This window comes from Aspergillus costaricaensis (genome assembly GCF_003184835.1).
Source record: "Aspergillus costaricaensis CBS 115574 unplaced genomic scaffold BO79scaffold_15, whole genome shotgun sequence".
Taxonomy (NCBI): Eukaryota; Fungi; Ascomycota; class Eurotiomycetes; order Eurotiales; family Aspergillaceae; genus Aspergillus; species Aspergillus costaricensis.
In genome coordinates this window covers 706,221-729,744 of record NW_020291815.1, presented here as the reverse complement: position 1 = coordinate 729,744, position 23,524 = coordinate 706,221, and the positions used below count along the sequence as shown (strand labels likewise).

At 50.3% G+C, this 23,524-nt stretch overlaps 9 protein-coding genes across 9 annotated transcripts; 4 read left to right on the top strand and 5 right to left on the bottom strand.

Annotated features, from left to right (window-relative positions):
- Nucleotides 1–98: 98 nt before the first annotated feature.
- BO79DRAFT_194834 (cytochrome P450) lies at nucleotides 99–1,803 on the bottom strand (the record flags this gene model as incomplete). The annotated part of the gene is made up of 4 exons (XM_025681080.1): nucleotides 99–911; nucleotides 961–1,174; nucleotides 1,219–1,549; nucleotides 1,596–1,803. 4 exons carry the CDS (start codon nucleotides 1,801–1,803, stop codon nucleotides 99–101), a joined length of 1,566 nt encoding a protein of 521 aa, XP_025539836.1.
- A 1,879-nt stretch (nucleotides 1,804–3,682) lies between these two features.
- On the bottom strand, nucleotides 3,683–6,671 carry BO79DRAFT_245388 (actin-related protein ARP5). Its single transcript, XM_025685466.1, has 5 exons — nucleotides 6,309–6,671; nucleotides 5,921–6,241; nucleotides 4,928–5,868; nucleotides 4,098–4,874; nucleotides 3,683–4,036 (listed from the first exon to the last, which is right to left on the bottom strand). Exons 1-5 carry the CDS (start codon nucleotides 6,493–6,495, stop codon nucleotides 4,004–4,006), a joined length of 2,259 nt encoding a protein of 752 aa, XP_025539835.1. The 5' UTR covers nucleotides 6,496–6,671; the 3' UTR covers nucleotides 3,683–4,003.
- A 231-nt stretch (nucleotides 6,672–6,902) lies between these two features.
- On the bottom strand, nucleotides 6,903–7,419 carry BO79DRAFT_209068 (DASH complex subunit DAD4). The gene is made up of 5 exons (XM_025682524.1): nucleotides 7,389–7,419; nucleotides 7,265–7,321; nucleotides 7,171–7,215; nucleotides 7,032–7,116; nucleotides 6,903–6,984 (listed from the first exon to the last, which is right to left on the bottom strand). The coding sequence occupies exons 1-5, from the start codon at nucleotides 7,389–7,391 to the stop codon at nucleotides 6,938–6,940; spliced, it is 237 nt and encodes a 78-aa protein (XP_025539834.1). The 5' UTR covers nucleotides 7,392–7,419; the 3' UTR covers nucleotides 6,903–6,937.
- Nucleotides 7,420–7,710: 291 nt separating this feature from the next.
- On the top strand, nucleotides 7,711–8,504 carry BO79DRAFT_15637 (uncharacterized protein). Its single transcript, XM_025678817.1, has 2 exons — nucleotides 7,711–8,431; nucleotides 8,487–8,504. The coding sequence occupies exon 1, from the start codon at nucleotides 7,814–7,816 to the stop codon at nucleotides 8,375–8,377; it is 564 nt and encodes a 187-aa protein (XP_025539833.1). The 5' UTR covers nucleotides 7,711–7,813; the 3' UTR covers nucleotides 8,378–8,431; nucleotides 8,487–8,504.
- On the top strand, nucleotides 8,488–8,947 carry BO79DRAFT_209067 (uncharacterized protein). The gene has a single exon (XM_025682523.1). The coding sequence runs from the start codon at nucleotides 8,556–8,558 to the stop codon at nucleotides 8,874–8,876; it is 321 nt and encodes a 106-aa protein (XP_025539832.1). The 5' UTR covers nucleotides 8,488–8,555; the 3' UTR covers nucleotides 8,877–8,947.
- A 240-nt stretch (nucleotides 8,948–9,187) lies between these two features.
- BO79DRAFT_287511 (Got1 family protein) lies at nucleotides 9,188–10,399 on the top strand. The gene is made up of 5 exons (XM_025688595.1): nucleotides 9,188–9,509; nucleotides 9,589–9,615; nucleotides 9,705–9,753; nucleotides 9,823–9,838; nucleotides 9,927–10,399. Exons 1-5 carry the CDS (start codon nucleotides 9,479–9,481, stop codon nucleotides 10,221–10,223), a joined length of 420 nt encoding a protein of 139 aa, XP_025539831.1. The 5' UTR covers nucleotides 9,188–9,478; the 3' UTR covers nucleotides 10,224–10,399.
- Nucleotides 10,400–10,899: 500 nt separating this feature from the next.
- Nucleotides 10,900–12,200, bottom strand: pfy1 (profilin). Its single transcript, XM_025682522.1, has 5 exons — nucleotides 11,805–12,200; nucleotides 11,690–11,705; nucleotides 11,517–11,601; nucleotides 11,284–11,418; nucleotides 10,900–11,203 (listed from the first exon to the last, which is right to left on the bottom strand). The coding sequence occupies exons 1-5, from the start codon at nucleotides 11,830–11,832 to the stop codon at nucleotides 11,072–11,074; spliced, it is 396 nt and encodes a 131-aa protein (XP_025539830.1). The 5' UTR covers nucleotides 11,833–12,200; the 3' UTR covers nucleotides 10,900–11,071.
- A 1,908-nt stretch (nucleotides 12,201–14,108) lies between these two features.
- BO79DRAFT_147569 (uncharacterized protein) lies at nucleotides 14,109–15,869 on the top strand (the record flags this gene model as incomplete). Its single annotated transcript, XM_025678513.1, has 2 exons — nucleotides 14,109–14,981; nucleotides 15,042–15,869. 2 exons carry the CDS (start codon nucleotides 14,109–14,111, stop codon nucleotides 15,867–15,869), a joined length of 1,701 nt encoding a protein of 566 aa, XP_025539829.1.
- Nucleotides 15,870–16,269: 400 nt separating this feature from the next.
- Nucleotides 16,270–22,345, bottom strand: BO79DRAFT_194819 (RNA helicase SLH1; the record flags this gene model as incomplete). Its single annotated transcript, XM_025681079.1, has 1 exon — nucleotides 16,270–22,345. The coding sequence occupies one exon, from the start codon at nucleotides 22,343–22,345 to the stop codon at nucleotides 16,355–16,357; it is 5,991 nt and encodes a 1,996-aa protein (XP_025539828.1). The 3' UTR covers nucleotides 16,270–16,354.
- Between the last annotated feature and the right edge of the window lie 1,179 nt (nucleotides 22,346–23,524).

The following is a 23,524-nucleotide window of genomic DNA, read 5'->3' as shown; positions in this document are numbered from 1 at the left end:
GTTGGTGGTTATAAGCAAACTAATAGTTCTTGACTAGCCCCCCTTACAATATTCTGGTCATCATACCCACGAAATCTTCCCGTAGCAGTAGAATGTAATCAATGAACCAACTTCGCCATCACCCTCACTCCTTTAGACCCCATCTTCGGCATGGCGACTTGATAATCATACAGAAACGCCACCTCATCGGCATCGGTTTCGAAAAGTGTCATGTCAAATTCACGAACCAGGGCTGCGACCACAAGATATAGCTCTGCACGCGCGAGTTCGATCCCAAGGCACTTTCGCCCTCCCTTATTAAACGCCATTTGAAACCTTCGTCGCTCCTTTCCAGCATCGCCGAGCCAACATTCCGGGTCAAAAACAAAAGGATCCGGAAAGACGGCGTCCGCGGTGTGTGCACTCAAAGTTGTGGTGCATATCGGAGTGCCCGGTGGGATTGTGTACGACTTGGTTCTGGTGCTGGGCGGACAGGTCGAGGAGACGTACGAGGAAGGTGTATAGGTCAGCGGCTCATAAGCGATACGTGCAGACCGAGCCGTGACGCCGAAAGAAAGCCGGTTGCCTTCCTCGATTACCGCAGATAAATACGGAAGTTGCTCGAGCTGGGTCCATGAGGAAGGTAAAGGGACGGCACGGAGCTCCCTGCGAAGCTTCTCGAGAAGTGTGGGGTTGGCAAGGAGATGATAGAAGATGATGTTAAGTGTCTGAGCTGGCGATTCAGTTCCAGCTAGAACTAGCAGGGCTCCTTCTTGCTGCAACCGCAGGGGCATTTTCTCCGAGGCTGGCAGGTTTGGGCTATCCAGTAATGAATCAAACACTGACTCTTTGCCGGTTGGTCCGGTTTTGTTCTTGACAGCTACCCCTGATTCTTTACCCTTTGTGATCATGAAAATCTCCTCACGAACGCGCTGCATTAAAATGTTAGACTTGGTATATATGTTCGGTGCGGAGTCTCACGTCAAATAGGGCAAGCAGATCAACAAGGCCTGGAGGCATCATTGGGCGGCTTATGGACATAGGGAGCGACTCCAGGAAATCGGGGATTTGCGGGAAGTGCTTGTTGATATTGATCCCCATCAAGAGCTCTTTGCTGTTTTGGCGGAGGATGGCGGCTTTCGGTTCGCTTGCAAGTACATCTGTGCGGTGCGCGAAAAGGAAGTTGTTGACAACACTGGGCAATCAGCCTCGAAACCGAGTGAATGACGGTCAACCTACTCATTCGAGAATGCAAAGAACGCATCTGACAAGTTGATCGGGGCGTCTTCAGCAACATGGGTAGATATCAATCGCTTTAGCTGGTCTACCTTGTCTGAGATCAACCCCTCCATGTGCAAAATGTTCTTCTTACTGAAGAAGGGCGCAAGAGTCTCTCGCCGGACTTTATGCAGGTCATGGTCAGTGGTTGTGCCCAGTCCACCCGGGACGCGAAGGCTCCTCAGCTGATAGCCATACTTGTCCCTTCTGTTCATTGAAGGGGCGTAGATCGTGTCCAAAAAGCCGACGTCATTGATGTGAACCTCATCTGGGGTAATACGGATGATTGGGCCTACAATCGTCAGTGGGGCTCACACATGAAGCAGAGCTTGACATACCATATCTTGTGTGAAGCTCCTGTATCTTGAAGACGTATTGACCGGGCTGAATAACGTCGAAATAGAACTCATACCACCATGTCAGGGCTGCAAGGCGGGGGCCGGGAATATGGGCTAAGGGGTGGAAGTAAAGGCGACGGATAGCTTCACTTGCCGTCCAAAGTACCGACAGCAAGACAGCTACCCCAAGATTCCAGAGCAAAGACATAATAAATGTCCAGAATCAGAGTACACAGTAAGAATGAGGATTAGGAATGGTGACAGTATGTCAAACAAGAGATAAGAGTGGGACAAACAGAAGCCGGTTTAGGGGTGATTTTTGAACATAGCCTCTCTTTGTGGGAGAGAATGACCAGGATCATCCCGGCGTGTAACTTAAATCCAGTCAGCATGCTTATCACCACCTTTAGCTGGAGTGCTACAAGATATACACACACATCAGGCAGAGAGTCAAGGGAGCACTGGCTCCATGGCTTTTATTGTTGTCTTGCTCCAGCCTTTACCTCAACATGATTCCTCTTTCATTGTCGATGGAATCCCAAGAGCACCGTTATCATCATGTCACGAACATACGCAACTCCCGCTGCACTCATTACAATCTCTATCCTCTTCCCTGTCTTGGGGACTTTGACAGTGATCCTTCGCTTTTATACTAGAAGAAAGACAAAATCTGCGTTGTGGATTGATGACTGGTTGACTCTGCCTGCACTGGTAAGTTATATGTACCTCGTGGCCTTGAAGTTCAATTAGGGGCTGGAATATGTACTCGCAGCACTCCTGCTTTGGGGAGTAACAACAGGATCCTTAGGGGGTCTTCTTTCCCAGTCTGATGATGACCCAAGTCCAGATGCCTCCATCTTCTCAACCTCGGATAAACAAATTAGACTTCTACAGGTTCCACTCACATCGGTTAATACAAAGTCGAGTGCTAATGCATTTCAGATCCAGTGTTTCGCTGACATAGTGACTGTCCTTGCATTTGGTTTGACGAAGCTAAGCATTCTCTACTTCTACCGCAGCATCTTCTGCAGCAGACGGACTATTCGGACTGCCTTTCACTCTGTGACCATGTGCATGATAGCGCTAGTGTTTATATGGACTATAGCCTTTGGCTTTGGCATGATATTTCTCTGCGGTGCACATCCTAATTACGCCTGGGGCACCATTGCAGTCGTTACAACCGAATGCAGTTTACAGGTCCCTCTTCTCGAAGGATATGCAATTTCCGATTTTATATTGGACGTGATCATCTGGCTGCTACCACTGCCACGGGTAGATATCATGTAATCTAACGTCCACAAATCCTCCAACTGACCGCGCCATAGATATGGTTACTGAACATCTCAGTTCGCCAAAAAGTGGGACTCGGACTGGTATTCCTTGTTGGTCTCTTGTGAGGACACAGTACACTCCCTTTGAAACTTGCCACATGCGCCTAACACCCATACAGAGCAATCGCAGCATCTGCTACAAGAATGGCTATCTACATAGCTCATCTTGCTAACCCATTTGCCGAAACCGACGGGAAAGTACGAAACCACACATACACACACCTGCATGGCTGAAGCTAACGACACAGCACTCGTTACATACCTCCTATTCTGGACGATGGCCGAATGCGGGCTTGGAGTCATTGTTATCTGTCTCCCTCCCCTACGCCCACTGTACAGCAAGATCGGGTTAGGTTCTTATATCAGCAGTCTCAAAAGGTATCTGTACCGAAAGACCAAGTCGACAACGTCGAGCACGGTTCGACTTAACAGCCTCAATAGCTCGGTAGCATCAAACTCCCCTAGTCTGAACCCTAGTCAAGCATGAAACAGTCAGTCAGCTCGCTTGCTGGTCGATAGGCCACTGCGCCTGACCAGCTGCAGCCTAGGCGGTGGATGCAGGAATACATATTTACATGGCACATACTGGTCTGACACGTAGCTATGACCGTTGAGGGTGGCGTTGCAGCATGCATGTAATATAGGCAGTGTAACAGAAGCGTCGGGCTGATGGTCAGATGTGCGGACGCGAGGATCCTGTTTCATACGAGCTCACTTACTATACAACCATTGAGAAAAGCACATGACAGTAAAAGGACTATAGCATACAAAGTAAGAAATAAAGAAGTGAAACTATCCATGCCATCTTAATCTATCAAATCATTCCTCGTCGAAATTGAATGTTTCATCCGACTTAGTACGCCCGACTCCCTGTCCCTTCGCGCCCTGGATAGGCACCACTACCAGCATCTACACCTTTGATAGTTGAGTGGTGCAGTTTGAATTAGTCGCATCACTGATCCACAACCCACCGAAGGCATTCCCAGTCCAAACCTTGTATATCCCCAACCGCATTAGCCGAGATATCCCTCTTTGTATAGGTATTAGGCAGGCAGAGCGTATTACAGGCCCTGACATCTACCATGTAGTGGCATTGCCCATATCATGCTCCTGTTGGAAAGTTATTAGCCGATCTCGCTTGTGTCAGAGCGAGAAATTTTCCCGTGCTTACCTTGAGATATTCGCTGCCCTTCTCCAAGTATTCCTGCCGAGTGATCGAGGACTTGGCCAATTCTGACCCTGATGCCCACTGCGCAGCACCCTTCCATGCGTCCAAAACCGGGTCATTTGCACGTCGGACGTTGAGTTGGGCGTCCACAGGGAGGTACGCGCGGAAGTCGTTGCGGAGACGTTCGTCGAAGTTCTTGAACATGGTGTTGCCACCCGTGAGGAACACATCCCGCAGCAGTTTCGATTGCTCCTCAGGGTTCGGGAATCGCTGGTTCACAATATCGGCAGCAATCTCCAACAGGCCGGCCTGGTCAACGCCCGCAATTGACGGCTTAAACACCACCTCGGGAACGCGAATTCGCTCCACGTTCAGGTGCAGCTGATGAGCCTCACGTTGGCTTTCGGGATCAAAGGGCCAGGGGCCCCGCAGGAAGACGTGCACCAAGCTCTTCGTCCAGTCGGATTGTGCTGCGAGCGTGTGGTTCTCTGTGAATTCGGGGTCGTACTCGAGTAGCTCCTTCTCAACGGTATCAAGCATGCCTCCAAGGTCCTCCTCTTCCTCCTCATCACTCTGTTCACCTGTAGCCACCGTTCGATAGACACCCCAGTCTTCATCGTTGGCACCGAAGGTGTCATCGTCCCCGCCACGCCTCCGCTTCTTGGGCCCATCAGCAGCGAGATTGGCGAGGGTCTTCATACGCATCTGACTGGCTAATGACTTGCGATTGCCGAGATCCGCCTTCATCCTGTCACGTTCCTTGATCTTTTGCATGATGTTCTGTTGTGTAGACAGGTTAGATATGCCATTATCAGTACGGGGAACAATCATACTTGACGGTTTGCTCTGCGTTCAGCGAGCCAATTCTCGAAATCGTTCTCACGCTTCTCACGGTCGAGGCGTTCCTCCTCTTCCCGGCGAGCCTTCTCGCGCTCTTTCTCTGCCTTCGCGCGTTGTCGAGCTTCAACGTTGGACTTCATTAGTCGCTGATGGCGCTTTTCCTTCAGACCAGCTTCATCCAGTTCTTCATCCGGGACGTCCAATAACGGGAATGACATCTCTTCCTGGGGCTCTTCGGTTTCTTCGATCCCCAGGTCCCGGTTCCGGGATCGTTTGATGGACCGCTCAAGATCCCGAATCAGTCGATCTAGATGGGCTTCATCCTTCAGGTCCTCCGCTTCGAGAATGCGCCTGGCTTCCTTCTTCGTCTCCGAGGCCAGTCCATTCTGTAGGTCCTTGTAGTACTCCAATTCCTGCTCCTTCTTCATCAATTTCTCTAGCCGCATCTTAGCGGCCTGCTCCTGCAACCGACGCCCACTTTCCTTCTTCCTCTCGGCAATCCGGGCGAGTTCTTCCTCGGTCTTTTCGGGCACAACATGCTCGGTATAAGGGTATTGGACGATACAGTCACGCTCCTCCAGCCCTGTCCAGTCCAGATAGTGGCTCAGCTCTTGGTCGTAGTCCTTGGAAACATAACAATGCTTGTGCACAATGTCTTCCATCTGGCTTTCTGTCATCCTCGCAGGGAAGGTCGGGTACTTCAAGCGCATGAGTTTCAGCAAGTATTCCGATGCGTGCAGTCCACCCCAATTCAGTCGCGAGCAGTTGGATAGCAAAGCCTTGTTATTCAGCACGGGAATCACATGCGTCGATGTGTGCGAAGACGAGATGATGAGTCCGTCCTTTCCGCGGTTGTACCGATAGGAGAACAGGGAGTCGATTCCGTAGGCGACCGATGGCGCGGAATAGCACTCGAACAGGATTTCGTTCATCACTAGCAAATCGTCAGCAATGCCACCATTGTATCCCCAAGCGATACAACTTACTCCTTCTGGGATAGGCGAGGTTCGCGATCGGCTCAGTCATGACAATCGGCCTGTCAACACCTCCATTGGCACCATCAACTCCCAGCTTGATGAACAGATAGTCCAACACCCCCTCCATGACATCCCAGTTACCCACCACACTCGTGCCAGGGTCGAAGGCATAGCGCAGCTGACCGCGCGTAGTCGCATCTACATAGGAATCGTATCCGATGAATTGGCAGGCTTTGTTGAGCTTCCGGTCGCGATATCGGCTCATCACAGGAGGAAGCACGAATCGAGGGGATTTGTCGAACGACCAACCTGCTTTGACGAGGTTCGAGCCTTCAAGTCGATCGCAAAAGTCAGTCGACCGTACACAATGCAGTCTTAAGCCAGGGCCTTCACTCACCATTATCAATAACTATGGCGCTAGTACTCTTGCTCTTTTCGTAGCCTTCCGGTTGAGGGGGGTGGTAGCCTTTAAATGGATGGTCTTTCACGTGGTAAGGTTCCGGGGGAGGCTTTTTGGCACCTTTCTCGGTCGAATTGATCGTGAACCGGGTCGGTAGAACCGGCTGGATCGAGGTGATAGCCATGGTGGTTGGACGCAGGCGCTCTTAGCAGCAACTTGGAAGCTTCCAGGTAAAGACCGCTCACTGCATTGCAGTGAGTGTCGCAAGCGTTAGTGCACCAGATACCCACTAGCTGATGATAGTTGCGCGTTGATAAGGCTGTCAAAGATAGGATGACGCAGGTTGCGATGGTGTTGGTGATGAGGGAGGAAAGGAATTGGGAGCTTGAAAGTTCCCCAGCTTTGGTCGGGGCCGTGGAGGCTTCTCCGGCCACCGCCAGCGGCGCTCGTATGCCGCCAAGCCGCTCACTCCATGCGAGTAACTATGCCTCTTTACGGAACCTAGCAGTCACGCTTGCCTGTCTTTACTTGGTCTACTATCCATTCACATTTGAGGAATAGGTGAAATTCAGAGTTACGTGGAAATCATGTCTCATTATCAAATAACTAGGAAACACTGCTGGGTATCAAGAACTGGACGACGAGGATGACGGATCTTTCAAATTCTCCGTCGCTAATACTGGTCAGCCAAACTCAATTAAGAAATCAATGGAAAAATACCTTCTAGATGGAATAGAACGTTGGACTGGTAGTTCTTGAACATCTGTGCGACAAGTTCGACGTTCATGTTCTGGATGTTGACCTCCTAGTAAAGCCCATCAGTACTCTACCCTGGCGGAAATCAAGCAAAAGCGCTTACCTGGAGGCTTCTGTTCATCACCATGATTGACTCATTTAGTTTTTCCTAGAGCCGATCAGCTATTGCAACTCAGAATGCCCTCCGGTTCACATACAATGTTGCCGATAATGCGAGAGAGCAGCAGGGCCTGCTGGTGCTCATGTGGACTTTCCTAGATATAATATTAGGATGGGATGACCTGGCTACTACTAAATCTTCCAGTGCACTGTATTGCTTACCATCTTTGCAATCTGGTGTGGTTCGTGGATGACTTGTTGATGTTGTGTTTGTTTGTTGCTTCTTTGGATTCACGGCAACCCAAGATACGCTGCCACGTGACTGATACCAAGCTGGGAACTGGTTGGCAGGTTCACTATCCAGACATCAGGTCTCCAAAGTTGGCTTATTCTCTATCTTCACTATTTCTTTCACTCTATCTCTGGACGAACAGACAATAGTACTGCGTCATCTGACCATCAGTATCGGTGGTATCAGTGCGCATTGTGCATTCTAATTTCACAACTCGGGCAAGGGTCGGACGTGGGAGAGCACCGCCATACCCCCAGTTCGACATTATCAACCAAACCTCCACCACTGAACCAAGACACCAGCCTCATCCTTTCAAACTAGAACCTCATCCGCACCTCAACGCTCCATCATCACCATGGCTCCTCTTACCCCCGCCGAACAGGAGAATCACCAAGCGCTTCTCGATCGTCTCGATATCGCGGCAGTTTCCCGTCCGTTCCGCAATCCGAATTGGAAACCATCGCAGCGTCGCAACAAGAACGTCAAGCAGCTAATCTCTGAGAGCTCGAGGAAGGAGGCTTCTGTTATGGCAACACAGTCTAATTCCGGCGCAACCACCCCACTCCCAGCTACGTCTGCCAGCACCGACGGCAGCCAAACCCCTGCCGATGGCACACCTCGAACGAACATCGCGCAGGCCGCGCAGAACCTCTCGACACTGGTGCTGGAAAAGAACGCACGAGCTGCATTTACATCTGGACCTGCCGTGACCTACACGAACATCGAATCCGCACCCTCATTGCACCCGTCGCAGCAAACCCGCTACTGCGATATAACAGGCCTGCCTGCCCCATACACAGATCCTAAGACGAGACTGAGGTATCACGACAAGGAGGTCTTTAGTGTGATTAGAACACTCGGTCAGGGAGTGCCGGAGAGCTATCTGGAGCTCAGAGCTGCCCATGTGGTTCTCAAATAAACGATGCTATGATTTTGCTATGGAGATGTTTGTTTTACACTGTAAGATATCAGGGTAAGTTGTCATATTCATTGCGACGATAATGCGTCGGACTTCTAACTAAAGTCAGGCTAGATAGCAGCCTAATCTAATACGCGATTTATGTACGGCCAACACAGTCAAGCCCTTTCCACCCACCATGCCCCTCTCGAGACAGGTTCAAAGAAAACGCTCCGGCTTATTCGTGACCTTATTATGGAAGTTTATCTTCGCCTTGTGCAAGATGCACTCGACTAGTACCGAAGCTCCAGGAACCGGAACATCAGTTACAGCATCCGAAGATGCTGTCGCCGCGGCGTGTAATGAGTTGAGCCCGAGGACTCGCCAGGTATATACGGGCAGGATAGTTGCAGTAATAGAGTCGCCGATTGAAGTCATCTTGGTACCTCAAGTCATCGTAGGCACCCCTTTCGTAGAAGCATTGCGTGTCTCTTGCACCACCGCATCAATAAGATCGTAGAAGGATTGCACATTAGAAGCTGACAAGGTGTCCCATCATCAAAGACCCTAGTCAATGGCATGCAATCCGAGTGATATTGTCGACACGCATGGTCCTCCCTCGATGGTAAACATCAGAAGGTAGAATCGGTTGAGAAGTTGAGTTGAGAGAGCCGAAAATAGCGGGCTGTGCGAATGTTGTTGATCACCCGACCGCCATCCGAACGCGGAATAGCACAAACCTAGCCAAGAAAGGGACGTGGCAGAATTGGGAATTTTGCGCAGCAGCCGCAGTTGGTTCCGTGTTTACTCGCATTGCTGGCGCCTGTACTTCAAGAGTTTCGTGAATCCTCCAGGACGAGTGCCTATATATTGGCGTGCGATATCTTCACCCTTTTCAATTTCTAGTCACTTTGTGGGTTTACCGCCTCCTCGTCCATCCCACGATATATAGTGCCCCGTGCACGCGATCTCCGCAAGCCCCCGAATCCCCGAGCGACGAACGCATCGCATCGTTAGGAGCTATAATCCACCTCGAACATTTCTAGTTTCAGTCCTCGACGTATCATTTCCAACTTTTATATCAGTGCGCGCGCTTTTCCATAGAATCAGAAATCCGCCAATATGCCTACAATGTGGCTATCCGATAACCAGAGTAAGAAACGTCTACTTTTGCACACTTCGCACGAGATCATATCCGGATCATTGGCTAACGCACGTCCGTTCTACAACAGAGATCGGAGTTATCTTCTGCTCAGCTGGTATGTCTACATAACATGCTTGCAGCGACAGCGCAATGCCTACATCACCGACCGATCGATACACATACTAACGATGTCCCCCAAAACAGGAGGCTTGTTCCTCTTCGGCGGAGTCCTAATGTTCTTCGATCGCTCACTGTACGTCCATATCCACCTACCCATACATCTCCAAAACACACAATATAACTAACAAAACCAACACCATAGACTGGCAATGGGCAACGTACGCTACCCCTAATAATCCCACCTCACTCCCCTCTCCCGACTTGATGACCAAACCCAACTAACCCAACCCAACCACACACACACAGATCCTCTTCCTCATCGGTCTAACCCTAATAATCGGCCTCGAAAAGACCTTCGCCTTCTTCTCGCGCCGGCAAAAACTCAAAGGCACCGCCGCCTTCGCCGCCGGAATCCTCCTCATCCTCCTCCGCTGGCCACTCACCGGGTTCATAATCGAGCTGTACGGTCTCTTCATCCTCTTCGGCGACTTCCTGATCACCATTGGCCAGTTCGCGGGGAATATCCCCGTCGTAGGACCGTTTATTCAAAAGGTTCTGGAGACGTTGGCGGGTGGGAGGAGGAATTCCGAACTGCCTGTATAGAGAGGACGTGCCCTCGTTTTTTTGAGGGTGTTGGGGCATGGATGTGGGTGAGGAATGACTTTTTTGATTACGATGACGATGATGATGGAGGGATCTTGACATGTTCATGTGTATGAATAGTTATGTGGCATTAGGGTTTACTTTCTTTTTTTTTTTTCTTGTTACGAATATTTGCATGATGGGTTGGGATGGGTATGGGATGGTGTGGTGTGGTGTGGACTACTACCGTTTGTCGCTGTAGGTCCATGTCTACCTACTGCTACCTACTATTGTCTGGATGAGCGGGGTGGTGGTGGTGGTGATGTTGTTCGCTTTTATAATAGGGTTATTATTATGTATTAGAGACCTTTTAATTGTTAATATATCTTTTCCGATGAGGGGAGTTATCATGATCTTTGGGGGACAGTCTTTCTTGCGAAGTTCGGTAGTGTGGGTTGTGATATGATAATTAAAAGCTAATTTGAGATTACCTTATTGTGCATGCTGCATAGATCGGAGCTGTCAGAATAACAGAGTGGCCGGTGATATCATTCGGAATGCGGGACAGTTGTGGACGCTAGATAGCTTTGGGCTGTTAACTTTCTTTCCTGTGCATGTGAAATGGCCGGTCTGGGCTTTCGGATTTTCAAAATAGTTTTGTTGAAATGGCTTTACTTGTAAGCACATAATGTACAGGTATGAATCTACGTGCGGTAATAAATGCCAATTGATGCGAAGAATACCGGAGAGAGAAAGACAATCAAGAAAAGGAGACCACCATGATGATTTACATTTAAATAACCAGTATTACCGACTGTCCCTTGCTCAAGGCGAGACAAAACACAATTTCATTCTGCTTTTAAACCCATTTACCGGGGGTTGTTGATGTAGTCAACGAGGTTCTCGACCACGGTAGCGGCATTCGTGGTCTGGGCGTTCTCAGCGTGGTGGGCGACCATGACGCAGGAGACGGCCTTGACGACGACGATACCCTCCTTGCCCTATTTGTTTCCACAAGTTAGTGAAATGTGGATATTTCAAGGGATAAATAATGGCGGAGGTAAAGTGTGTGTGACAGTACCTTCTTGCCGTACAGACTGCGGTCGTCAGCCTTGATGGCGACAAACTTCTCGCCGCCAACGGTGATACCGGTACCAAAAGCAGAGTCGGGGTTCTTGAAGGCAGCGGCAAGGCCCTGGAGTTCTTGAGGGGAGATCTGTGATTGTCGTTAACGCTGGGTTCGTGCCGATGAGGCGCTGATTTGGCCGTGGGGTCACGCCGATCAATCAGCGGCTGTTGGAGAGCGTGTCATACCGTGAAGCCGGGAGAGCCAGCCTCAAGGCCGGAGAGGTCGTGGCTCAGAATACCGGCCTTGTCAAATTGACCAGATCCCATCAAGCTGAACGGCCTCGCGTCAGAATTCCGATACCAACTTGGAGGGGCGGCAGTGGCCGAAGCGGGGTAAACATGGTTAGGTTATACGGTACCTGGAATCGACATATCCTGAGATGGAAGAAGAGAGAAAGTCAGCCTAGAACTCCCAAGAATAAAGTGCTATACACAAAGAATGGAATGTCGCAGGAGCATGTTTTATCGTCATACCTTGCCAGATAGCGGAGTGCTGACCCATGGTGACGGTCGGATAAACAAATGACGGGACGGTCGGGAAAGGGGAATAAGTAGAGACGGATAAGCAGAGTAATCCGTAAGAAGAGTGGAACGTGGGGGGTGGTAAAAGACTCCGGGCGAAGACTAGGAATCAACCAGGAGAAAGAGAAATAATGCGCTGGGGAGGGGAAGGTGGTAGTAGATAGTAGAGATGAGTCTCGAAGAAAGTTGGTGGGAAAGGAGGGGGAGAAGGAGACCGACGATGAGGTGAGTTTACTAAGAGCGGGCTTGGGTGGTTTGCTGCTGCTTTAGTTGGTTTAGTCTGCTTTTGGTGGGGGGTGGGCAGGCATTGGTTTCCATTTGCTTTTTCCCAGCTGAGCATCTCCTGACTTTTCCTCATTTTCTCTACTTGTCGGTCACCGTAAGATGGATGGATATCTAACGTCTATTTATCATATGCTGCTACCTTATAGCTCTTCTTTGAACTTTATCCTCAGTACCAAGTGGTACACACCGAGATTAAACATCATATCGCCTCTTCTTTCCCTTCCGCTCACTACTACTAATGACCAGCTGTCATCTAATTTTTTTGGGGGTGAGTTTTATGGTACGTCTTCCTACGTCATCCCCCTAGCAACACAGAGCTGGACTCTGAATAGCCTCATTCCATCACTGTCTAGCTTAACCTTGGGATCACCCACCAAAGCTACGGTATGCGTAGAGAGTAGCCAGGCGGTGGAGGGCTCAACGGCAGGCTGACTCCGTAGTTCACCCGCTTCAGTATAGGATAATTAGGATTAGTTCCCCTACCGGTGCAAAACTAGACCCTGTTAGACACCCCAAGCATGTCCACTTTGCGGGCCTCTTTTCACCGGTTTCTCCTTACCGCCTCTTCCCTGTCTATTCATCCCTTATGTCTCTGCCCTCAGTGCCCTGAACAAATTCATCGGGAGCAACTGTCACCTGCGAGCTGAGCTGATGTGTGGTGGGTTGACTGGGCACGTGCCTGTCATCGAGTCAGGTGCCGGGGATCATCTGCAGCCATCCGTCAGTCGCCTCTTTCCTATCTCCTCCTCACTCCTCGACAATTCCCTTGTCGATGATGGTGATGGTGGATAGCGGAAACTCCCGTCCATCATAAAACCTTTTCTAATGATGATACATATCAAATACTACACCATTCTCAGGCCATCAAGCCTTGATCTACCGAAATTATAAAGAAGCTAGAAACGCCATTCAGGAGATGGCTGGTCCGTGACTTACCTTAAGGTGAGGGCCGCGGGCCAGTTCCTTGGGCGGCCTCTTACTTTAATTTCCCCAGTGGACTCCTCGGTCTTATCTAGCGGGCCTCGTGCCTCAACGGGCTATCGCAATCTACTACCAAAGAGAATCGGAAAATTGCAACGTTCGGCTGCCGATAGAATACAGTCACGGTCGCACGAGCATCTCATGAAAAGGGTTTTCTCATCTGAGGCATCGGTTAGAGGATCCGTAACACCAAGGCCCTGAGAATGAGTCTCAGGCCTTGTGTGATCGCCAGGCGATTGAGATATTCATAATCTCATTGGTCGAGCGCACAGGGGTTTCAGAACAGCTGGAACCAATGATTCCAGCTGCGCCAACGCTCATACTTCCCAACTCGAGGTGAATCCGTCGGCCGGAGCCTCTCTCTTTGGCCCCTCGCCCGCGCTCGTAATTAAATGCGCCCGCAACATTCAACGCTGATTTGCAGCTACTAGAATAAGCGCCTCGTGTGGTTCTCGATGGCCTTCACCTATTCCTAATCACAGAGCTGTCAATTCTTGTGACTGGACGAATGTCCGTGTCCAGTGTTGGCCATGCGGGGATGCCGTGTGGTCTCTCCTGAGCAATTTCTCTGGAAATTTCTGTTGGCTGTTCTGCCGTCGCGCTTCGTCAGATCTTGCACAATGTTTTAATCTAAGCCCTCGCACTAGTTCGCCCCTGCCACACGTCTCACTTAGATGTAGCGCTCTGCCTAGTGCTCCACAATAACTGCCGCAACGTCTTAACTATGCTGCGCTGACCCTCTATCGCCCATTCTCCTTTTCTCACCATCATGAACTGACTCTTTCCTTGTCTGAACTGCTTGCATTTTCAATTTTGGGTCTTCTGGAAGGCCGTCCATTCCTTTGTCTTGAGATTTTGATAGAAACAGGGCTTGGCTCCCTCTAACGTTCTTTACTTTTTTATTTCACCCATCATCTTTTTCTTAGCAATACTCTGGAACTTCACCCTTCACTTTCACTTCGGTATTTGATATACAGGCAGTCGTGCACAATGGCTAGAGGGACGTTTCTAGGAAGGTCACGTACAATTAGGCAGGCGGAGGCTGGCTCTTCCCCAACATCAAAACACCCGGATGTGCTGCCACGGAAGGGCCAAAAGTGTATCGAGGATGGCGCAAATAACAGCTGCCCAGCGCCTCATCCAAATCGGAGCTTTCATCGCCCAGTGGTATCTGAAGGGCACCAGCAGAAGAGGTTGCAAGCCATGAGCCCTATCAACACCGAGGCTCCTCCGCTTCCCTCTTCCCCCATATCGTCACCCGTCTGCACCAATAATGACATGAATGGAAGTCTTATCGGCGTCGCGTTGGGAAGTCCTCGGATGATCGACCCGCAAGTTCCCACATCACAGATACAGGAGACGATTCCTGTCAAACCGGCGGAACCCCAAGCGCGACCATCGTTGCAGCGCAAGCCAAGCAAATGGAAGAAGATTGGCGGCCTTTTCAAGGCCAAGGCTGCCATGACAGCCCCTCCAAATCAACCCTTCTATCAGGTCCGGCTCGAAAATGAATGGCCAATGCAAGGCTCGACCTATTCATTCGAGCAGCAGCCAAAGATCCAGACTTCAGGCCTCGAGAGTCCTGCCAGTCCCACCACAGGCACGGACGCATGGCCCTCTATAGTACCGGAAGTCCAGACTTCTGCGCAGGAACCGAAACAGACTCACGCAGATGCGACCAGTGGTTCGCCCCAGGAGAAGGAACAGTCTCTTGGATCCGGTCCCCTACTCCAGGTTGACATTCCTGACATTCAGCTGGAGCGATACAGCGTCATGTTTGGAGGAGTCCTCAAGAAGAACAGGCCATCTTCCATGAGTAGGCGCAGCAAGAATTTGGAAGATACGAAGCCTCCAGCAGAAGAGGTATAGTGTCTAAAAGTACATCTGGCTTGAAGATATCACTTATACTGACATAATATTTAGGACATTCCTCACTCGCCGGTTCCGACACGGTCGAAATCCCCCAGTCCCAGTTTCAGCCTGTTCCCTTCGACCAAAACGAGCAAGGCCTCGAAGGTCCTGGGGAGTCAGAATATTCCTCGCGGTCCCAGCCCAATCCACAAGAGTCAAACATCCCTAGGGGAATCAAATCAAGAAACTCTGTCGGAAAAGAGTAGTGTGGTCCTCATGGTCCATAGCTCGCAGCCGTCGCATAAGCAACAGAACTCGGTGTCTTCATTCCTTTCTTCCACGACCATTGGTTCCGAGGATGAACGGCTCCTCTTGCAGAAACTAGGTCCTGTCCGTTCATACTTTGACGCAAGGGAACCAGAATGGGAAATCATCAACAAGAAGCCTACAGCAAAGGAACCCGTACGCGAGTCACCTCCATCATTAAGGATCGATACGCAGGTAGATTCGCCCAGAACGGCCAGCTATGCGTCCTCAATCTTGTCGGCATCATCAGACACGCCTGTCAATGCGCCCCGGCAGAGAAACGAGGTCCCATCCCCTGCAAGCAGGCGAACCTCCCCCATCTCACCAAGACGCGAGCCCTCCGGGGACGCCAAAAAAGACAGCAACCCATCCGATCCAGAAAACCCCGTCCCCACCGTCGAAATCTCAATCGCACGATCCGTCTCCGTCTCGAAAGGTAAAAGGCAGGTCCTTGTACCTATCAGGCCACGGCCAGACCGTTTGGATCCCAATGAGCGCGTCGGTGATAAGAAGGGAAAAGCGCCCCAGGTTATGGCAGCTGATCGCAACCATCTCCCTGGACGATCACAGGAAGTACTGGTCGACACCATCTAAGCGATTAGTCTTGGGAAGTCGGTATGCTCATGATCACGTGCTTGTTTTATGCTTCTTATATCAACATTTCAGTTTTGTCTTTTATTACAACAGCGCAGGTAGCATTCACCATTTTGATGTTATTATCCAGCTAGGTGCACCAGAGTTGGTGGTATTTGGTTTTTGGATTCTTTTTCAGGTTGCATTTCTTTTATCCTCTTTGTGACAGCTTACGCTGGTTCTCATGTTTGGTTCGTCTGCTTGGCGATGTATGTCAGGACATGAAATACTCTCCTGGAATTTCATTTGGTTCGTTTCTTTTATATATTTTGGACACTACTACTGGAAGTATGTCCTCTACCAACTACGTCAGAAATTGGGTTTACCTATATATATCTCGTCTGTTATCTTATCATTCGAACTCGAATATATCCATGCATCTATTGAGCTCTATGTACTGACATCTATCTATTTATTTCATAATTCTGATCCCACCTGAACCAAACTCAACTCTTCTCAGGGAAAGTCGAAGTCCCAGGCAAAGTCTGCGTCCCAGATACCCCCGCATTCACCTCCACATCGGACACCGTCCACTCCATACCCGGATACGAATCACTAACGACCTTGACCGTAACCCGCATGCTCTGACCCCTTACGTTCTCGGGGAACTTAACAGACGAACGAACGACAAGCGGTCCGTTCCTGTTATCGTTAGGCTTCCTACTCGGCCCAGATCCGGAGCCACCTCCGTTACGCTGATTCGATGACGATGGCCAAGAAACACGTTTCAGAGCCAGGAGCTCCCCATTTTTGCCATCGGAGGATGCGCCGCCACTGTAAACGATCATGAAGTAGCCCTCTGTTTGGGGTTTGGGGAACCGAGGAGCGTAGATCCTGTAGTCCCTGTCTCTTAAGGCGTTCTTGCGTGTCAAGGTCACGGTGAGACCGTTTGGAGTGATGGTTGGGATAGACAACGATAGATTGGGTAGGTTGGATGCAGCTTTTGTGAACTGCGCGGGGAGGTTGAGCTTCTTGGTGAGAGATTCGGTGGCTTTGTAGGGGAGAAGTACGAGTGCGGTGAGTGAGGTGGGGAGCGCGGATTTCTTCTCTACTGGGTCGACGCCGGGGAGGATAGAGAGGGGCGCGTCTTCGGGCCATCTTGCTGATTTGATGCACTGCAAGAGCGACATGAACATGTGGCAGGCGTGAAGGTAGCCCAGTTCAGCCATGACGTCGATCGAAGCTTGGATGATACGGATACCTTGGTCGAGGACGGAGGTTTGATCACCGACGTAATCGGAGATGGGGAGATCGATGCGGGACATGTATGCCTGGAGCAGGAGGAAGGCTTTGACGTGCGGATCCCAGAGGGGAAGATCACCCATGGATTCGACTGAGAGGGGGAGGTTGCGTGCCAGTTCCGCGTTGATAAGGTCTTCGTTGTGACGCACGGGCAGCTCGTCGAATTCGGTTGCTGAACACATCCAGCTCAGGACATCGTGGAAGGTTGGGTTGGGTTTAGCGTGCGCCATGAGGTAGCGGATCGTTTTGTGAGACAGGTAGTAGTAACTCATGATCTTGCCGAACGGGGTTGGATCAACCTCTCCGGTTGCTGAATCGAGTACGACACAGGAAGACTCGGCCAACTCTCCGAGCGACTTGTCAACTAGCTCGATCATGAAGTCCTGCGCTATCGCCTGCGCTGCCATGGTGTTGTGCTCCTCGGCTGAGATTTCTAGGCCATAGTAGGAGGGATTCTTGTGCAGTCGGCGGAAGAAGAATGTCCAGGTCAAGTAGTCAAGGGCGTCCTGCTGTGTCGTAATTGTTCCTGCGGAAACTTCGGCACCCAAGTGGTTATCGAGCACTTTGTGTAGTGTTGACTCGACGGGAAATCCGGTATGCAAGAAATGCTTGTAGAACGCCTTCTTTGCATCTTGTGTGAAAATGCGCGCGATACCTGACGTGTCAAACTGAGGACGCCCGGCTCGACCAAGCATCTGCAGGACATCGGTGAGGTCCATGTCCCTGTACCCTTCGATCTTAGCGTCGAAAAACTGTGTTCCCTTCACCACGACCAGATGTGCTGGAAGGTTAACACCCCAGGCGAGGGTACTGGTGGCCACGAGGATCTGGATCTTGTTATTGCCGAAGAGCTCCTCAGCTAGCTGTCGGTCTGACTCGACTAGACCAGCATGGTGCAGACCAATGCCGAAGCTGAGCGCCTCGCGCAATGCGTCATCTTTGACTCTTGCAAGGTTCAGCTGGAGATCTTCCTCGGACATCCGGACGAATCTACGAGGATTATCCTCCATACCACAATAGTTAATCAGATCCTTGGCAGTCAATCGAGTCTGTCGACGGGAAGCGACAAACACAATCACCGGCTTTTCGGGGGAGTGGTTCTTAATTGCCAAGAATGTCGGACGATTCATGGACTGCATCAGTGGGCAGAACCCACGCTGCTCCGGGAATCCGTCAATGTAAATTTCAAGCGGTACAGGACGCACGGAATGTCTGAAGTTATACAGTCCTTCTTTCACGCCGAGCCAGTTCGCCAAGTCGGTGGCGTTCGCGCATGCAGTGGACATACCCATCAGCCGAACAGAGCCCTTGGATTGCGAGGCAATGTAGTTCATTCGAGATACGATGATTTCAAGAATCGGTCCTCGATCACCACCCAGCAGGTGAATTTCGTCGATAATCACCAAGCTCACCTTTCGCACGTAATCTCTAGTCTGCCAACTACGGGAGATACCGTCCCACTTCTCCGGGGTTGTGATGATGATATCGGCGTCCCGGATAGTCCGTGTATCAGGAGTGTTATCACCGGTCAATTCCACCAATTTCAGGCCCATGGGTGCAGTAAGACGCTTCTTCCAGTCCTGAACACGTTCGCGAACGAGCGCCTTCATCGGTGCAATGTAAACAACCTTCGAGCCCGGCTTTTCTCTGAAAGCCCACCACATAGCCAGCTCTGCGGCTACAGTCTTTCCACTACCGGTCGGGGAGCCCAGCAGAACATTAGCCGGGGTGTGGTACAGCATGTGGAAGATCTGTGTCTGCATTGGGTTGAAGAATTGGAAACGCCGCCCATAGAGCTCCTCTAATATCGGATTCTTAAGCGCAGATATGGGAAGGGGTTGGAGATTGAGTAGATCAGTGTAAACACTTTCCGTATCTGGACGAATCAAGTGCTGGAAAGACACAGGATGCACCGTTTCTGCGCCCAGCCAGCGGTCAGAGATCGCACGAACGTAGATTTGACTGGGAAGAGGGTCGGAAAGCGGGATGGTGAAATTCAACTCGTGTTCATCGTTCAACTTCTTCCTACTGAGAATGAAGTACTCGTGGTGGTATATCTCAGAAGTTTCCGAGTTTTCTACCCAGATCCAGTACGATTCGGAGGCGCCGTGATGTCTATCATTCCAGACAAATTCTGGGTAGAGACTCAGTCGAATTCGGAGAACATCACGGTTCAATGGTGCAATTTCAGCCTCCACTCCCAGGGTAGGGAAATTGTCAAGCAGCTTTGCCAACGTCTTCCCCATTTTTTGGTTGTGAACCAGCTGGCCAATTTCGGCTGTCTCCATGTCTCTCATAGATTCGATGGAGGATGTCGGAAGCTTGTCATCCAAGTTTCTGAGGATCGGCTGGGGAAGATCAAATTGATGAAATGGGTGATCGAAAGGCCACATCTGCTTCTCAATAGCCTTGCAGAGTGACAGCAAAACTTGACACTGGTAACCCCAACGGCGGTTCAAGGCAATCATGAACAATGAACGACAAATCCTGGCTGCATTCTGCGCCACATACCCCGTATCAGACACCAGAGCAAAGTCTTCGATCCTAGCACGAGAGATATATGACTGCAGCAAAATGTTGGTTTTCGCATGTGGCGAGTCATTGCCTCCCTCAACCTCTGTCTGGATGGCCTCGTCACGGAGTCTATTTAGCTCTTTGGACTCGGTTTCCCGGGCTTGGATGTTATCGAATTCACCACTCATACTGATCATTCTGAGCACATCCGCCTCGCTGGCTCGAGGACGCATCAGATTGTTGAAAATTTCAACACTGGTCTGCAAGACATAGTACTGGCTTGCAATGCGGCCAACATCTTTCGCGCGCAACTCTTCTGTCTTTTCGTTGTATATGATCATTTGACTCTTTTGCAGCACGATGGCAGCTTGAATGACTAGCTGACGACGTCTTTGCACCAGCATAGGATCGTCACGTATTTCTGCCCAGTCAATTCCATAATTGCGTGGCTCTCGTTTCATGCGAACAAAAAGATAAGAATATCCAAGCCATTGCACAGCTTCTGGGACAGAGGTAACCGTTCCTAAGGAAATCTCGGCATTCAGGTTATCCACCAACCTGCTGGAGAACCGAGATTCAATGGGTTGCTGTGATGTTACGGCAGATATATAGTGGTGGAGCTTATCGTGGGTCGTGCAGATGAAACCAATACCTGTGTCTTGGAATTGGGGTCGACCAGCACGACCGAAGATCTGTAGCACATCCAATATACCTAGATCGACAAATTTACCTTCTTGCGGATTGTACAACTGGGTGCCTTTGATAACAACCGCAGCAGCAGGAAGGTTAACACCCCACGCAAGTGTCGCAGTACAGCAGAGTACTTTGATGAGCCCTTCGGAGAACAGGCGCTCCATGAGGTTACGATCACTCCGGCTCATACCAGCATGGTGTGTCCCGAGCCCACTGGCGAAAAGCTCACGCAACTCGCGAGCACGGCTGCGTTTAACATCACCAAGACCATTTGAATAGCCTTCGTGCTCCTGACAGCTGAACAGATTATCACACCCATCCTCAGTGGCCATCTGCTTCAGCATTCGGGCAGTCATGACAGTATCCTTACGCGAGTGGACAAAAACCATGACTTGATGCCCTCGTTCGAGCATATCACGGACCTTCTCAAAAGCTACAGTATCAAGGTTCTCGCGAGACTGCTTGGTGCCAGGTTTGCCTTTCACACCAATGAAATGCTGTTCCAAAGGAACAGGGCGGAAGGACTGGTCGAAGAAAAATAGACCGGCCATCTTGTTAACCTTCAGGAAATCGGCGACGTCGACGTAGTTCGGGAGAGTTGCGGAAAGACCGACAATGCGGATAAGTGATTGCGTACTTTCGACTTGACGTTGGGTACGAGCCACCAAAGATTCAATAACAGCACCACGCTCGTCATGAAGCATATGAACTTCATCGATAATCAACAGGCGCACCTTTTGCACGAGCTCTGTATCTCCCGTGCTCTTCCGGGTCACCACATCCCATTTTTCAGGGGTAGTGACGATGATCTGTGTTTCCACAATCTCTCGCTTCGTCAATTGCATGTCACCTGTAAGCTCTCGAACCTTGATCCCCAACCAAGCAAGACGTTTTCCGAGCTTCTCGGTAACTTCAGCGGCCAGGGCCTTCATCGGGGCAACGTAGATGATTTTGAAATCTTCAACCTGAACTGCAAATTCAGTGGCTTGCGGTTCCTCGATAGGATTCGGAATAGTGTTCTTTCCAATGGCGTTTAGAATTGTGAGCATAGCAGCGTCCGTTTTACCAGCACCAGTCGGGGCACAAATCAGCATATTCTCATTCGTCTTGTAGGCTACTTCATATAGTAGACTTTGCATCCGATTGAGGGTCTTGTACCCCTTGAAGGTGCCTTGACACAATCCATCCAACGAGGCGATCTCCACGAGTTTATGCCCGGGTCTCAAGGTACCGACCTTGGACGCGGGAACCTCAACCTCAGTATACTTCTTCTCATCGATTTGCTTACTGCCCATTGGCAATCCGTATCTCTTTCCTCCAAGCGCAAGGACATTTCTGGACTCGTGCAGTTTGAATACATGAGGGTAATGCGGTTCCGATCTCGTTTGTGCCGGCATCAAGGACGCATGCTTGTGTTCGTAGTCCGCCTGTCGCAAAGCTTGCTCTCTTTCAGCTCTCGTCATAAGTTTCCCAGCCATCAATCCATCCGTCTGGGCCTCTGGTCCGGTATGCGAGCTCGCAACAATATCCGCCCTGTGAGCAATGAGGTCAATCACGAAGTCGAGGTCATCGAATCCCACGATTTCGGCCAGTGACATTTGCAGCTCGTCGTCTCCGCTGTCCGTCGCTAGGGCGGCGGTAATTTGCTGCGCTAGTTCTCCGGCATCCATACCCGACTTGTTAGCAGCAAGGCTCACGCACTTCTGCTCAAGCCAGAGCTGGTCGTAGCCGGATGATGTCGGAGGAGAGGGGAGCTCGTCATAGTCGTCGAAGTCGTCGCTGGCCTCTTCGTCAGAGCTGATAATGTCCCAGATATCATCATCGGCAGTTCCGGGCGATGAATAGTCCTCGTCGAAATCTAAGTCCAGGTCGCTTCCGTAGCTTGTATCTTTGGCGGGGTCTTGGGGAAGCTTCAAGTCCGCAATGGCCTGGCGCATGGCTGCCAGCTGGGCAAGCCACTGGGACTCGACAGATCCGTTGACAGCCATTATGAGTTTATGTTATCACAGTTTGGTCCCCAAATGAAATGAGCCGAAAATATGTGAGAATCAACGGACCAGCCAGACTTGGAGATGACTAGCAAGCGGAGTGTGGGTGATCAGATTGATAATGAGGCACGATGATCATCCGGCAGAACGGTGACCGCCCGCCGCCTATCGGCCTAACCGGGTGTGGTCTAGCCCGGCCGGTAGGGAAGTATGCGGAGAAGAGCAGGGGCAAGCAAGCACATGGCCTAGCGACATTTGTATAGGATAGTTAGTTTGCGTTTAAATCTAAGTCACTGTGTATAAAAGTCCATTATGAGCGAACTAATGAGAAGTCCCTGTTGATAGCTGGTGCCACATAGTATACAAGTTGGATCATAGATGAAAAACAGTATCACGCTGCTTATATAAACTGGTCACTACCACTTGTACTCCCATGGCGAATGGTCTCAATCTCTACTACAACTACTACTTACTAGTAGTACGTGACTATTCATAACCCAATGGATACCAATGACTAAGAGCATGCCTAGTATGTCCACTTATAACTAAAACTAGCCAGTAAATCCTAGTAAGGGCGGAATATCCTTGCTTGTCATGAGGCTTTGCAAATTCTCCAAGTATTCTCTCTGTTCGACTTCGGTGTCTATATCTCCCTGACTCCTGAGCATGTCCTTTCCCCAAGGTTATTCGATGGTATCCCAATAAATATACACACAGGAAAGTCCCAGACTGAAAGGCATCGTTCCACAGGCATTGATTTGGGCCTATGGCAATGCGAGCATTTGACGAACAAGCGCGCCGGGGGTATACTTGACGTTTACGTAGCAGCTGGCTTGCTCCCCAATTAACAGCCGTCGTGTCATCGTTCAGCTGGACATAAGAAGGGCTTTAAGTTGGTGGATGGAGCGAATGCATTGGATGATGAGGACACCTCAAGCGACCCCGTAGGAACCAATCATTAAGATGAGTAAGCCTGCTTTCACGAACAGCTTGGAACTTCATCATATGATTTAGACAGACTGGAATTGGGTGGCACGAACTGCCAGGGGCTTTAACAAGCACGCCAAACGAAGTGACCGAACGGGATGTATATCCACGTGTTGAGTTTCCGGACACGGGTCTCGAAGCCAATGTTGAAAATTTGATGATTCTCCAAGGCACCCATTGCATTAAGAGACC

What these genes read in the sequence shown, in the direction of transcription:
- BO79DRAFT_245388 (XM_025685466.1), bottom strand. Translation starts at nt 6,495, where the DNA reads ATGGCTATCACCTCGATCCAGCCGGTTCTACCGACCCGGTTCACGATC. An exon ending in CGCCATAGTTATTGATAATG is followed by an intron (nt 6,242 to 6,308) that starts GTGAGTGAAGGC and finishes ATCGACTTGAAG; the next exon opens with GCTCGAACCTCGTCAAAGCA. An exon ending in AGGGCAGCGAATATCTCAAG is followed by an intron (nt 4,037 to 4,097) that starts GTAAGCACGGGA and finishes ACTTTCCAACAG; the next exon opens with GAGCATGATATGGGCAATGC.
- BO79DRAFT_209068 (XM_025682524.1), bottom strand. An exon ending in CTCGCATTATCGGCAACATT is followed by an intron (nt 7,216 to 7,264) that starts GTATGTGAACCG and finishes GATCGGCTCTAG; the next exon opens with GAAAAACTAAATGAGTCAAT. An exon ending in TGATGAACAGAAGCCTCCAG is followed by an intron (nt 7,117 to 7,170) that starts GTAAGCGCTTTT and finishes GGGCTTTACTAG; the next exon opens with GAGGTCAACATCCAGAACAT.
- BO79DRAFT_15637 (XM_025678817.1), top strand. Translation starts at nt 7,814, where the DNA reads ATGGCTCCTCTTACCCCCGCCGAACAGGAGAATCACCAAGCGCTTCTC.
- BO79DRAFT_209067 (XM_025682523.1), top strand. Translation starts at nt 8,556, where the DNA reads ATGCCCCTCTCGAGACAGGTTCAAAGAAAACGCTCCGGCTTATTCGTG.
- BO79DRAFT_287511 (XM_025688595.1), top strand. Translation starts at nt 9,479, where the DNA reads ATGCCTACAATGTGGCTATCCGATAACCAGA. An exon ending in GTGGCTATCCGATAACCAGA is followed by an intron (nt 9,510 to 9,588) that starts GTAAGAAACGTC and finishes GTTCTACAACAG; the next exon opens with AGATCGGAGTTATCTTCTGC. An exon ending in AGTTATCTTCTGCTCAGCTG is followed by an intron (nt 9,616 to 9,704) that starts GTATGTCTACAT and finishes CCCCCAAAACAG; the next exon opens with GAGGCTTGTTCCTCTTCGGC.
- pfy1 (XM_025682522.1), bottom strand. Translation starts at nt 11,832, where the DNA reads ATGGGTCAGCACTCCGCTATCTGGCAAG. An exon ending in CTGGCTCTCCCGGCTTCACG is followed by an intron (nt 11,419 to 11,516) that starts GTATGACACGCT and finishes CGACAATCACAG; the next exon opens with ATCTCCCCTCAAGAACTCCA. An exon ending in GCAGTCTGTACGGCAAGAAG is followed by an intron (nt 11,204 to 11,283) that starts GTACTGTCACAC and finishes GGAAACAAATAG; the next exon opens with GGCAAGGAGGGTATCGTCGT.